Source organism: Aspergillus pseudoviridinutans, assembly GCF_018340605.1.
Source record: "Aspergillus pseudoviridinutans IFM 55266 DNA, scaffold_5, whole genome shotgun sequence".
Taxonomy (NCBI): domain Eukaryota; kingdom Fungi; phylum Ascomycota; class Eurotiomycetes; order Eurotiales; family Aspergillaceae; genus Aspergillus; species Aspergillus pseudoviridinutans.
Genome location: NW_025091285.1, coordinates 990,215 through 1,003,246, shown reverse-complemented (window position 1 = coordinate 1,003,246; position 13,032 = coordinate 990,215). Strand labels below are relative to the sequence as shown.

General features: G+C 51.7%; 3 protein-coding genes across 3 annotated transcripts; 2 read left to right on the top strand and 1 right to left on the bottom strand.

Annotated features, from left to right (window-relative positions):
- Positions 1-169: 169 nt before the first annotated feature.
- Positions 170-1,767, top strand: Asppvi_007408 (uncharacterized protein; the record flags this gene model as incomplete). The annotated part of the gene is made up of 4 exons (XM_043303295.1): positions 170-248; positions 305-968; positions 1,094-1,430; positions 1,489-1,767. 4 exons carry the CDS (start codon positions 170-172, stop codon positions 1,765-1,767), a joined length of 1,359 nt encoding a protein of 452 aa, XP_043159230.1.
- A 3,012-nt stretch (positions 1,768-4,779) lies between these two features.
- Positions 4,780-7,472, top strand: Asppvi_007407 (uncharacterized protein; the record flags this gene model as incomplete). Its single annotated transcript, XM_043303294.1, has 4 exons — positions 4,780-5,056; positions 5,111-6,508; positions 6,572-6,910; positions 6,976-7,472. 4 exons carry the CDS (start codon positions 4,780-4,782, stop codon positions 7,470-7,472), a joined length of 2,511 nt encoding a protein of 836 aa, XP_043159229.1.
- A 1,019-nt stretch (positions 7,473-8,491) lies between these two features.
- Positions 8,492-11,209, bottom strand: Asppvi_007406 (putative phospholipid metabolism enzyme regulator; the record flags this gene model as incomplete). The annotated part of the gene is made up of 1 exon (XM_043303293.1): positions 8,492-11,209. One exon carries the CDS (start codon positions 11,207-11,209, stop codon positions 8,492-8,494), a length of 2,718 nt encoding a protein of 905 aa, XP_043159228.1.
- Positions 11,210-13,032: the final 1,823 nt, after the last annotated feature.

The following is a 13,032-nucleotide window of genomic DNA, read 5'->3' as shown; positions in this document are numbered from 1 at the left end:
TCTTTCCCAACCGTACATCTTGTAAGGTAGTAATGCTAATGTAGTATTTCCCAGCTTGTTCCATGGTCAGACGGTAGGTCTGAATCTCTCCTTAAGCAGCCACCTCGCCTTCCTGCTTCACATGTACTTCCTCTCAATACATCTCTTCCTGTAAGACCGTACTATCCAGATGCTTTCGCCGACCAAGAAGATATTTCTGATCGCCAGCCATGTCTCGTTGGCGGGGCTCCTATACGGGCTAGACACAGGTCAGTCAAGCACGACCAACACGAAGACGTCGAAAACCGTTGAATAAGATGAGCAGGTTCTATCGGTGTCATCACCCAGATGGACCAATTCGCCGCGTCTATCAGCCCCTTAACCTCCATGCAACAAGGAATCTACGTCTCCTGCATCCTCCTCTCCTCCTCAATATCCTCTTTAGCAAGCGGCCATATCTCCGACCGCATTTCGCGAAAATATGGCCTCCTCATAGGCAGCATCCTCTCTCTTATCGGGACCGTCATTTCCGCATCTTCGCCCAACTTCGCAGCTCTCATCGTCGGCCGTCTGATCACGGGAATGGGAATGGGTCAAGCCATCTCCGTCGCGACGGTCTATCTCGTCGAGATCGCCACGGCGGATATCCGTGGGGTGACTGCCTGTCTCCTGCAGCTTTATGTTGTAATTGGCATCATGACTGGATATTTTATCGCATATGGATCTCATGAGTTATCAGGCAGTATGGCCTGGAGATTGCCGTTCATCGTGCAAGCGGTCATGGCAGCTGTGCTCTCCCTCGGGTTGCTGCTCCTGCCTTTCTCGCCCCGGTGGCTCGTCCAGGCCGGTCGAAGCGATGATGCCAGGCGTGTCTTGAGCAAGTTACGGACAGCAACAGCAGTCGACTCCGAGCTACGTGAAATCCAGCAGAGCTTACAGTCAGATAGACACAAATCAGTCGCCAGCTGGGGAGAAATCTTTGGTCGGAAGTATATTAGCCGAACATCTCTTGGGATATTCCTAATGTCTTTTCAACAATTGACTGGGGCAAGTTGTATTTTCACTTGGCTATATTCCTTGGGTCCTATCGTGTAACCCAGAAATTAATGGAGAGCCAGATTGACGTTGTTCTATACTACGCCCCGATCCTCTTCCGACAAGCGGGTTTCAGTTCCGAAAAGGCCTCGTTTCTTTCCTCAGGGGTCACCGGCATCGTAATGTTGGTCTGCACCATCCCCGCTCAGATCTGGATTGACCGATGGGGTCGCCGGATGCCCCTTATTATCGGAGGATTGGTGATGGCCATTTCTTTCATTGTTACAGGGTCATTATATGCCAGATTTGGTCACTCCACTGCGGACTCAGTCATTCTCACTTCGACCGCAGCACAGTGGGTAGTCATTGTTTTGATATATGTGTTTGTGGCCAATTTTTCCTGGTCGTGGGCCGTGGTAAGTTCTTCTATGCTTTGTTGGTATGGATAATAAACTTGCTAATCGCGGCGTGTAGGTTGGCAAAATCTACGCCTCAGAGATCATTCCCACCAGGCTTCGGGCCAAGGTCTGCGCCTTGGAACTGGTTGCTAACTGGATCGTGAATTTCATTGTGACTCTCACGGCGCCTCTATTCCTACGGTCGTCGCCCAGCGGTCCATACTTTCTCTACGGCTTTGCCACCATCCTTGCCGTGGCAGTCTGCTACTTGATGCCGGAGACAAAAGGACAGAGTCTGGAGAAGATCGAAGGTTTATTTGAAAAGAGGGGAGATGGGGAGGAGGCTCGGGTATAGATGCCATCTAGTCAGTTCGCTACGATGTAGCACTTCAGACTCTGTCAGACAAGTCTACACTAGAAACTGCTACGACACCGGCGAGATTAACGTCCTGATTGGGGTGCTGTTTGTAGCCCCTCGAGCTCCTACTTGTCTACCCGCCTGTAGATAGCCCCGTCGTCAACTCTGTCTTCCCATAAAACATGCATCTCCGAAATCAAGTCGCTTACCCCAGATCTGCGGCTGAAAAGCCCATCGATGTATTGTCCCAGGCAACTAATCGCTGCCGTCACGGATTTCTACTAATATCTCAATTCTGCCTAGTTGGGGACGGGGAGACTTACTACACCCGCAGCTGTTCTGGGTTACACTATGACCAGGCTATCCCGAGGATGGTCTTTGCAGCTGGCGAGACCTATGTGATGTTATAACAGTCCCACTACCAGAGCATCCGAATGAGTGAAAGCGGGAATTCGTTAAATCACATCATATGCCCCCAGTAGGAACTTCTAGCAATGGATGCATCTGCACACGCGGAATGAAAAGTAACCAGATCCTCAATCCTCAAGCTAAGGTATGTCACAGCGGTCCTCTATTTATCTCTATCCAACCTCTGTCCCATGCAAAATCTAGACTGTATCTGAAGACCATCACTTGCTAAATCCGCTATTTCTTAAGCCACTGAGCTAATGAGCCTTAACAAATGCGTGAGATCCATATACCGCATAGCTAGTCCCATGCGTTACGCAAGCAGGATCGCCAAATGAAGGTTTGGTAAGTATCGTATCTTTCACAAGCAAATGATTCCGTGGGAGCTCTGATAGGGTAGCTCCTGCAATACATCTGCCACAATTACTCTTACATTCACATTTACAAGCATAGCCACTAGCACACGGCAAGTCGAACAGCCGTGACTTCCGGGCACCGGGACCAGCTCAGATGGCATCGTCAGTAACCGTAATCGAGTTGCTATGCCTGTAAGTGGACGAGACTGCTATGATTTTGCCAACCGCATAAGCTGGCGGGACTATGTACTTCGAACCTTGTTGGGAAGTGGTGGTGGCTCAGGCAGTCAGGCCTAAGATCTAGATAATAGACTAAGGTAATTGTTCCAGAAAAGTCCCTCGCCAAGGCATGCATGGGGCGGAGTACCCCGCCACGAGGATGGCTTCTAGAAGACTGCCAACCGAAGGAATAGAATGCCAGGGAGATCTACCAAGTCTGAGTGTCTGACTAACAAACCACGCCAAAATCATTCACTTGAGCATTACGAAATGCAGTGTTGTGGAGGAAACTGAAAGTCCTGAAGGAGAGGAGAACACGATGATGGTAGAGGCCAATATGATACGGAGGAGAGAGGTAGATGTACTCTGTGGAACTCACCGATACATCTACTTCTGTGTTGTTTCAGAGTTGAATATGAGACAGATACTTCCTAATACTGGTGGTAAAGGCATGCTTCTGGATCAAGAGTCGGACACCTCCTACAAGTTCTAAACAGAATTACGCTGGTCGTCAAAGTTGCCAAAAGCAAATGAGGGGCAAAATGCTTAAGCGATGGATGGGGTGGTGGGCAAAATTATCGCTAATCAACAAAGAAATATCGTAGGAGATCATAGTCGTATTGACTACTGTGATTGACCATTTGATTATTTTCAATGAGAAACTAACGAAAGAGTGAATCAGTAGGGGTTAAGGAGGATAGTGAAGATGACAAATGGATGTATAGTTGGGATGGATGACAGAGAGAAAGATGAAGACAGCGACAGTCATGTCATTATTGGCTGTAGGGTAGTAGTCATTGTCAGAGAAACTTTGAACTTTCAGTCCACATTGAAGGACACGAGATTATTAATCTTGCCATATCTGAGTACATCAAGATCCATGGTTTGCTTGCGAGAGAGCTGTGGTAACCTCAGGAGGGTCAGGTACCATCTCCACGGCAGTAGGGCACCCATGGATCAGATCCGACTTTTCTACTCCACCAGTCCCAGACACTCAACGTATCGAGACATCATGAATGAAACACAATGAATGAGGCTTAAAGGAGCCTGGTGATCATCATTGAACGGTGCCCAATACGAGACTCGACATCAAAGATGAAGGATGCTAAATGGCCAAGGAGAAGGCGGATCACTCGGGCGCAATTCTCAGCCACTGTCTTTGTCAGTGATGAAGTCATGATTAGTGGGACCTCTCTCTATCTTCAGATCACAGTATAAATACGGAGCCGACCTAAGGAAGACTTTTTTGAGACCGCTATCGCATACTATTTATTGTTTTACTGACAATTACTGCTCTTTCGGTTTTTGATAAGAGTTGATTCTCAGGGTTGACAGCGTAAGATCGACTGCGCTTTTCAGTCAGCGAGTCACATCGCCTTGTCTCGTCTTGGGACCATATCACTTGCAGACAAGTTGCAGAACTACTAAGGTAGGTACTAGACGCTACTGTATGTACCTCTGATCGCAGTTGGGTCTGTCTTTCTAATCCCTCACTCTCCCCTTCAATATCATCATCATATCATCCTTTTCATCAACTCTACCACTTTGCATCATCACATCGCCTCCTCGTCTCACATATCTTATTTTCCATCTTTTTTTTCTAATTCTTGTTGTGCATCAACCCCCGCTTCTTTCAGTCATACCCATCAAGATACCCCTCTTTGTGGCTACCCTACCGATACTGACACTTAGCATCCCTCATTCCCTGCTACCGTCATACAGTGAATCTTTATTCTTTTCTTCATCGAATACCCTTTCATACCTTATCCCTGCGCCTCTTGACTTCTTGGCACTGGACTCGACGCCCGACAGCCCGTGTCTTCCGTCAGCCTTGTCCCTCAGCCTGATTGATCGTCAGCGCTGATTCTTCCCCACTTCGCTTTTCTTGCCCCCCTCCCTCTTCCAGGCACTTCTATTCCTCTTTTCATTCTCTTCGTTTAAACCCACCTTCTGCTTTGCTCTAATCTTCTATCTCCATATACTCGTACTTCTCTTTCCCTTGTGGCCGTGAACGAACTTCATCCTCATGTCATCTTACATTTACAGAGAACGCGAGCGAGATCGCGAGTGGGACGAGCCTCGTTCCTCCACCGTGTCAATCAAGCGTTACGTCATCCCTCCAGAGGAGGATCGAGAGCGCGAATTTGTCTACCGTCGCGAAGGCCCCGTCACTGGTGATCGAGAATTGGTAATCCGCCGCTCTACTGAGCGAGAAGAGCCCGTCATGGTGCAACGTTACGAGCGAGAGATCGACTATGACTCGCGCCCCTACGACTACCGCTCCGAAAGAGACTACTATGATGGTGAGTAGCAATGTCTGAATTCCGGCCGAGTAAATCTGACACTTACTCATGTAGCGCGAGGTCCGCTCATTGTTCACCCCCGTGAATCCGACTATGAGGTTGTCCAGCGGTCCGACGTAGAACGGGAACCAGCTTACTACTATCATCGCCGGGTCCGCGAATATGACGACGACCGTCGCCTTCGTCGCGAGCTCAGCCCTGGAGACTCCATTTCTCAGACCAGTCGTCGTCGGGACGACCAAGACTACAGCAGTGATGATAGCATGGTCTATATTCGTAAAGAGACCCGCGAATATGACGATCACCCCCATCATCGACGCCACCTCGCGGAGGGTGCTTTGGTCGGCATCGGCGCTGCGGAACTGATTCGCAACCATCGAAAGAAGGAAGGTGACGAGGTGTCTTCGGGCCTCAGCCGTCTCGGCCACGACGTGGGTGCCGGCGCCTTGGGCGCTGTTGCCGTGAGTGCTGCTTCGCGTGCACGCGACTACTATCGCAGCAAGAGCCGTCACCGCTCCCACTCATTTGATGAGGATCGAAGCTCCCGTCATCATCACCATCATCACCACAGTCATAGCCATAGCCGCCACAGCCGTCGCAGCCGCAGTCGCAGCCGCTCGCACTCTCACTCTCGTGCCAAGACATTGACGGAGATTGGCCTTGGTGCCGCTGCCATTGCCGGTGCTATGGCTCTGGCTCGTAAGAAGTCGACTAGCGACAGACGAAGCCGCTCCCGGCACCGCCGGTCCTCCAGTGCCATTGGATCCGGAAAAGATGCCGAGGGTCAGAAACGCAGCCAATCTCGGATTCGAAAACATATGGCAGAAGCTGGTTTGGCTGGTGCCGCAGTGGCCGGTCTGGTAGAGAGAGCTCGCAGCCGGTCGCGCTCTCGAAAAGGGTCCCGATCCCACAGCCGACTCAGACAAGCTCTCCCTGTGGTTGCGGCCGGGCTGGGAACCGCAGCCGTCACTGGCCTGTACGAAAAGAACAAGGAGAAGAAGGAAGAGGAGGGGAAGCGGAGGGAGCGACGCCGTTCCAGATCTCGAAGCAGGGCCCCGTCTGAGGCCTACCCAGATCCCGCCCGCGATTCGGCTGGTCTGATCGAGTACGGCGAACACCCGGTTACCGGGAGTATCCCTGCAGCCCATTACTACGGCCGGCCTGCCAGCCAGCAGGGTTACTACTCGGATGCTTCTGACCGAGTAGCCAGGGACGCAGCAGGATTCCGCGGTCGCAGTCGGAGCCGCAGTCGCAGCCGAGGCGGCAGGAATAGCACCAGCTCCTCTGATACCGACAGAGATGGTCATCGACGACGAAGCAGCCGTCGTCGCAAGCATGGAAGCCGTTCCCGTGAATTGGCCGAAGCCGCTTTGGCTGCCACTGGAGTCGGCTATGCCGCTCACAAGTACAAGCAGAGCAGGGATCGTAAGAAGGAAGAKAGAGAACGGTCGAGTAAGTTTAGCTCGATCAATACACTGACGAGCTGCTGATTCGGGAGACTAACACACTTTCTAGAGTACGACGATGACTCGTATCCTTCATCGTACCCTTCAGACCTTCCATACCCGCCGTCGCCCCTGCCGCCGACACATCCTGTAGAGAATCAGTACTATCCCAACTCCAACTACTTCCCTCCACCTCCCGGCTCTACACCGACCCCCGGCGCTCCTCCTGCCCCATATAATCCGGCCGATTACCCTCCTCCACCAGGTGCAGTCCCTCCAGCCCAATCTTACGGTTATCCCCCCGAGCCAGGACCGGACCGGTACGCACCTCGGCCCCGGAGGGCGGATGAGAATGTGAGTGCTGCATGGAACTCTCCCCCCTCTACTGCCCAGTATCCCATGCATGATGGTGGGTCTAGGGACAAATTAATCTCTTGACATTCAAGGAACTTGTCGCTAATCAGGACCGCTCAGGTGTAGATAAACCTCCGTCACCGTTGAGAACTCCGCGTCCACATACCCCCAGAGATCGCGCACGCGCAGCCAGTCAACCCCCTCAGCCCAAGTCTGTTGCCTTTGACCTCAACGCGGAGGAGCGCCCCATCGACCCTGGTTACGAAACGGACGATAGCGACTCAACCATCGACTCTTCTACTGCTCATCATCATCGTGATCGTCATCGTTCCTCCAACGCCTCCTCTGCCCACCGGCGCCGCCATTCTTCCTCCGATCCCTACTTTAGCCCCCGAAAGTCCCAATCTCAACCCAGCTCGGCCCCAGCCAAGGGCAATCGTCCCCGTCCCTCCAAAGACAATGGTACTTCCAATCCGCAGGAGCCAGATTCCGACTCCACCATCGACCTGCCTGACCGGTTCGACTCGCAAGGCCGACTGCTTCCCGAGCGGGGCGATCACCCACTGGTAGATGGGCTCGAGCAATTACTTCGTGGAATCAATAGGGTGTTTGTCTAGGGGTTTTTGTATCCTTGGCTACTGTCTTTTTCCTGTCCTTCTTGATTTATGCTTTCTCGTTCGTTTCTGTTACTTTTGGGTGGCTTTCTGATTTTGTTTCTGCTGTGATTTGTAATGCCTTAACGATTTTCCATGTTATGACCTGATACGATATCGAGATGCCCTAATGACCTTGCTTATGCTTGATGTTATGATGAGGTTTACATAGAATGCCAAACCAAACAATACCATCAAAATAAACCCAGAGATATATGTACCGAACTGATATTGATAAGGATTATGTATATACACATACACACATGGACATGGTCGCTTCCGAAGGCGAGGAAAAACGGAGAAAAGAAAGAAAGAAAATGACCATCCACCGAGCAAAGTTTTAAAACTAAACCTATCTTTTCTAATCAAACAATCTCCCTGCTGGACGCAATGTGCCGAGGAATCAAGCCAAAAGTCATATCGAAGCGCCGCGCTGATGCATCCCATATTCGATGTTTCTGTTCTCACAATCGAAAATAAAGACAATATGAAGAAAAAATCCATGCTCTTTGCTCTTTCCGTATTGCTGTCGTTTCATGAGGTGAATATATCAAAGTCATCACACGTGAAGCGGAACCAACAGACCAAAAAAAGGTCCGTCAGATCAAAATGAGGACGAGGAAAACTGTTCGACAAAGGAAAGAAAAGGGTATATCTCAAAAGGAGTGACATCAAAGGGATCCAAAAGTCAGGACTGACGGTCCCTGATTCAGGGAGGAGATCCAAATGGGAACGGGAGATATGACCATCCATGGAGAAGCTAAAATGGCATGTTTTACACAGCCCAAGTTGACATGTCTGTGGCCATTTCCTGGTCCAAATTCAGGGATTATACAACTGAAAATAGGCCGAGGACAACTAGCCAGAGCTCATACCAATAGAATTATACAGAAGAAAGAATGAGACCTGCATCCGATTTGTGGACAATCACCAAGGAGGACGAAAATCATGATCGCTGGCAGCCGTCCGACCCTGAACTATTATCAGGCTGTGAAGGCTCGCGCCACTAGTTCAAGTGTCTTTCGGACACTTCCTGAGGACCGGCTGTCTGAGTATTTCAAACTGCGATCAGATAAGCTGCGACGGTACGCCCTTAATGTGGATATTGAAACTGTGTCATTCTTTCCGGAACCAGGGTCGGGCGTATCATCGTTGTCATCATTGGGCACCACCTTTACGCTAGAGCTCACAGGCGACGAGTAGTACCTAGAACTCAAGGGCAGTTGATACTTAATGACTCCACGAACAATCAGCTCAAAAGGATGTTGCAGTACCCGCTCCCAACGCTCCGTGCCGCCTTCCTCGGTTCTGTTTCCGGGTCGAGCGAGGCGGATCTGGCCTTTGGAAGTAGTGGGTACGTGATTCCATGGAGACGGCTCGAACGCGAGGGGCGAATCGAAGCGGAAAACACGGCCTAGCAGCATGGTCTGAGGATCACCAGCAGGGTCGGTTGGTATGGGATCAGTACCCTTGTCGACGCCTCCATTGAGGGACTCTCTGGCAAGAACATCCCGCGTGCATTCGGTATCCCTGCCACAGCGCGCAAGTTGAGCCATTTCCGCTCGCTTCCTGCTTCGTTCGATGCGAGGAAACTCATCCTGATCTGAGCCGTGATCCCGCCAGAGTTTGTCCGTTCCCACAAATCGGCTTCTGGCGAAGATGTTCACGTCCATATCATCGACAGCCACGGGAAAAAGATTGGGATTCACGGCCTGAACACTGAGGTCCAACATAATCTCCTGCTCCGAAGCGAGCACGTTCTGGATGGCGAGGACTTGCACATCCACCAGCGGCTTTGTAATCCCGACAATGAACGAGGTGGCGCCTCCAACGACCAAAAACAGCAAGAGGCCAATGATGAGACAAATGCCGTAGCGTGAAAAATAACTGCGTTGCCGTTGTTGCATATACTCCATTTGACGCAAACTGGCACTGCCGGGGCGTCGACCGCCGTGCCGGCTTCGTGACACACGTGTTGACCCGACCAGAGGCGTGCGCTCATCATCCGCACCTTCTGCATCAAAATCATAAGGATACATATCGTCCGTCTTCTTTGACCCATTGATCGTGCGATAATTCGGAGTGCGCGAGTTCGCATGCCTCGACTGTCGAAGTCCACTGCCAATGAAATGCCGGGGCGACTTGGCATGTGCCTGGGACTGCGGGAACGGCGAGTCATTGTCAAACAGTGACGGATATACGTTGTTGTTGCGTCCATACCGCCCGATATGGTGGTGCCGGGGAGTGTGCGTGCCGTTATCTACCCTGGAAAGAGGACGGCCGCTTTCGTCCCCAGCGTCCCCGTCCACGCTACTGGTGTATGTATTATTTGTGAATTTCATGCTGCGTTTACCGGTAACGCTGTGCGTTGAGTCTCTCATGCTATGTCGCGCCCGACCTGCCAGCTGGTCGACTTGGCTTGCCATAGACGTTGCACTGGGTGTGCGGGAATGATAGCGGTTCTGCCGGACCGGATATGGGTCTGGGGGATTGGACTCATAGACAAACGTTTCATCAGAGTCGGAGACGTCGGCCTCATCGACCGCGCTGGCCACTTTCGCTTCAAAGATATCAGCTTTGGAAGATGCGGCGCCGCTGGTGAGGGCAGCAGGTTTGCGAGTTTTCCGTTTTTCCTTTCTCGGACGAATGGTCTCCGTACTCGGCTTCATCCGCAAAGTGCCGCTGTCTACCCGGCCTGAATTGCCTCGTTCGCCCGGTACCACGCCAAGAGAAACCTGGGGAATCGAGGTCACCGTCTCGGTCTCGACAATCATGTTGCGGACGGAGCCTTCTGCCGGTTTCCCGCGAGCACCGCTCAACGAGGTGGTGGAGCGCTTCGGCATGAGGGACTCGGACCCTCTGGTACCCGTGGATACCCAACGACGAGTGTCTTCCATGCGCTCTGAGCTTTTGTTTCCGCCACTGTCACTTCCACTCTCGACATTGTTATTATGTCTGGACGCCTTTGGGGTTGTGTCTTCATCGATCTTTTGCAGCTTCGGCTCCTCCGGCAGAGGCTGGTTCAGAATAGTATCGGCCGACGGTGTCGAGGGATCGCTGGTCATCTCCTCTACGGTCTCGAGGGCAGACCCCGGCGCATTGATGCGGCTGCTCACGTTGCGAGGTGCACTCCGATCTCCTCTGGCGGCAAGGTCGTCGGACGGCGGCAAGGATCGCTTGCTCGAGGTATTCGGAGGGGTAGAGCCCCATAACGGCATGTTGCTAGATTTTTCTGGGCTGGGAACATTGGTGGATGGTTCGACATTCGGAGACGCGCTCAGCACAAGAGGCTTGCTGGGCTGGGAGAGCGCTCTTTGCACAGCGGTCGCGGTAGGAACTGGTATGGACCGTTGCGGACTGCGATCCTGACTGTTCCGGCGTGACCTGGAACTGCGAGGCGCCGACGTCGGGTTGCGTGCACGACGGGAGGAACGAACGGGGGAGGATTCACGCGAAGATAGGGCGGAATTCGTGGTAGAGGGAGGGGCCGAAATGCCGGGAACTGCAGACGATAGTTTTGGTAGCTGGGCCAGAACGGATGCCTGTGCTTGAGATTTAAATGCAGAACGTGGCATTTCCACCATATCGCTTTCACTCGCAGACCGCCGGGATGCAAATGAGGCAGCCTCATCGTCTTGGGCCACGCTGGGTCCCCCAGAAGAACCATTGGGGTAGGGCGACCTCTCGGACTCCGCTGCCATGGTCTCTGTCGAGTCAGAAATTTGCTGACACGGTATTGACAAGTCAGGAGATCCGAGAGGGTACCACTAAGCCAGGGGGAGGCAAAAAACGTTGCAAAAAGGGAAGGGGAAAAAAGCCCGTGGGATGTCTGAACGAAATCCAGGTAATGTTGACCAAGCGGAAAACGCAGCTGGGTTCGGACACTCGGGAAAGTGAAGGGGATCGAATAATGGCGATCGCCTGTCGTACAGAAGAAAAAGACACGTTACACAGTAGATGAAATCAAACGACGAATAGACGAAGACCACATGCTGACGGTGAATGTACCAAGAAGAGGAGTGAACGCAGAGAAGTCAAAATAGTTACTGCATGCGATAGATCCGGCAGGTCAGGTAGACGAATGATTGTACGGAGCAAGTCGTAGCCACATAACTTGATCAGAAGACGGTTGGATGGAACGTCTAGAACAAGCTCTGTGCTTGTTTAGGCGATAGCGGCGTTGATTAGAAGCCCACCACGAGTTGTCGTAACAGATTGGCGCTGTTCGGCCGAGGATCGCGTGTTGGTGGTTGACTGATCTCGCCAAGGCAGACCTCGCCAGTAACAGGTGAACAGGCGCAGGGGGAACGCAAGGAATCCAGTCTTCGCAGTGGCAATAATCTAAGCCGGTGTGGAAAAGGGAGTTAGGTTGAAAGGGAAAGAGGCAAGCCGGAGGACGTTGAAATTCGATCAATAGAAGTGAAGGTAAAAGCCGGTAGCGCACCCGTCCACGATCGTCCAGTCAGGGGAGGGAAGAGACGAGATCCAATAGTAGCCACCCACGTCAAGGAACAATGGCTGAAGGGAGTCTAGTGTACCTAAGGTAGGTAGGCTAGATAGCGTGGAAAAGGCCGGAGGTCCCGTCTCTCGTCACCGATCGGAATGGCGGAGAGACAAGGGGCGTAGTTTGAGGGGATTTGGAAAGCGACAGGTTGAGAGACAGAGGGAGGAGATCAGACGGATTCAAGGGTTCGGAAGATGATGAACGATGCGATGAAGACGATGATGACGAAGCCTCCACGAGATGACTACGACGGACGGAAAGGAACCACAACAAAGAAGAGAGGGACACACTCAACATCCCACAGTGAAGCAAAGCAGTCGGTTGTGGAGGGGGAGAGACGGTCCAGCCCCTGGGGTCTGTTACAGGGATGTGACCCCATTATGTAAAATTACCCGCGGATTTAGGGAGGATGATGGCGAAGAGATGGTATTATTATTACCTCGGCAGTCATCATGACCTCATCTGCGTCCGACTGCCCAGTTTTTCCAGAACTTTACCCAAGGCACAAAGATGGAAGAAAGACCCAGGAAATTTCGATTAAATCGATACCGCTATGAAAACTAGTCGAAACGGCTTTATGCGGAGTTGCTGATGCTCAAGTGATCCAGACGCCGACCAGTCAGGCAATATTGCGATCTGCAGAGATTGTTGGCAGAATGGGACCATAACCATATTGGTGGAATAGATTCCGATCTCGCCGGAGTAGATTAGCGGCCATATTATTATTGTTTTGATTTGTATACAACCTTGTGTTGGACTAGAGAGACTATATAAAACGGGTAGCTGATAATGAAGCAATCATTTCTCCAAACATGGAAACATGGAACAAAGCGGACAACGGAGGGCCCTTCTATACAAAAGAGCACACATCAACACCAAAACCCACCACCCATCTATCCAACAGTGACCTGTGCAATCAGAGATAAATACCAGGACTTCTCTTCAGAGAACAATATACACATTCAGGGTATCATGTTTCATCGTCAGGGCTCTGCGCTGAGCCGGTCGTAACATCGCCAC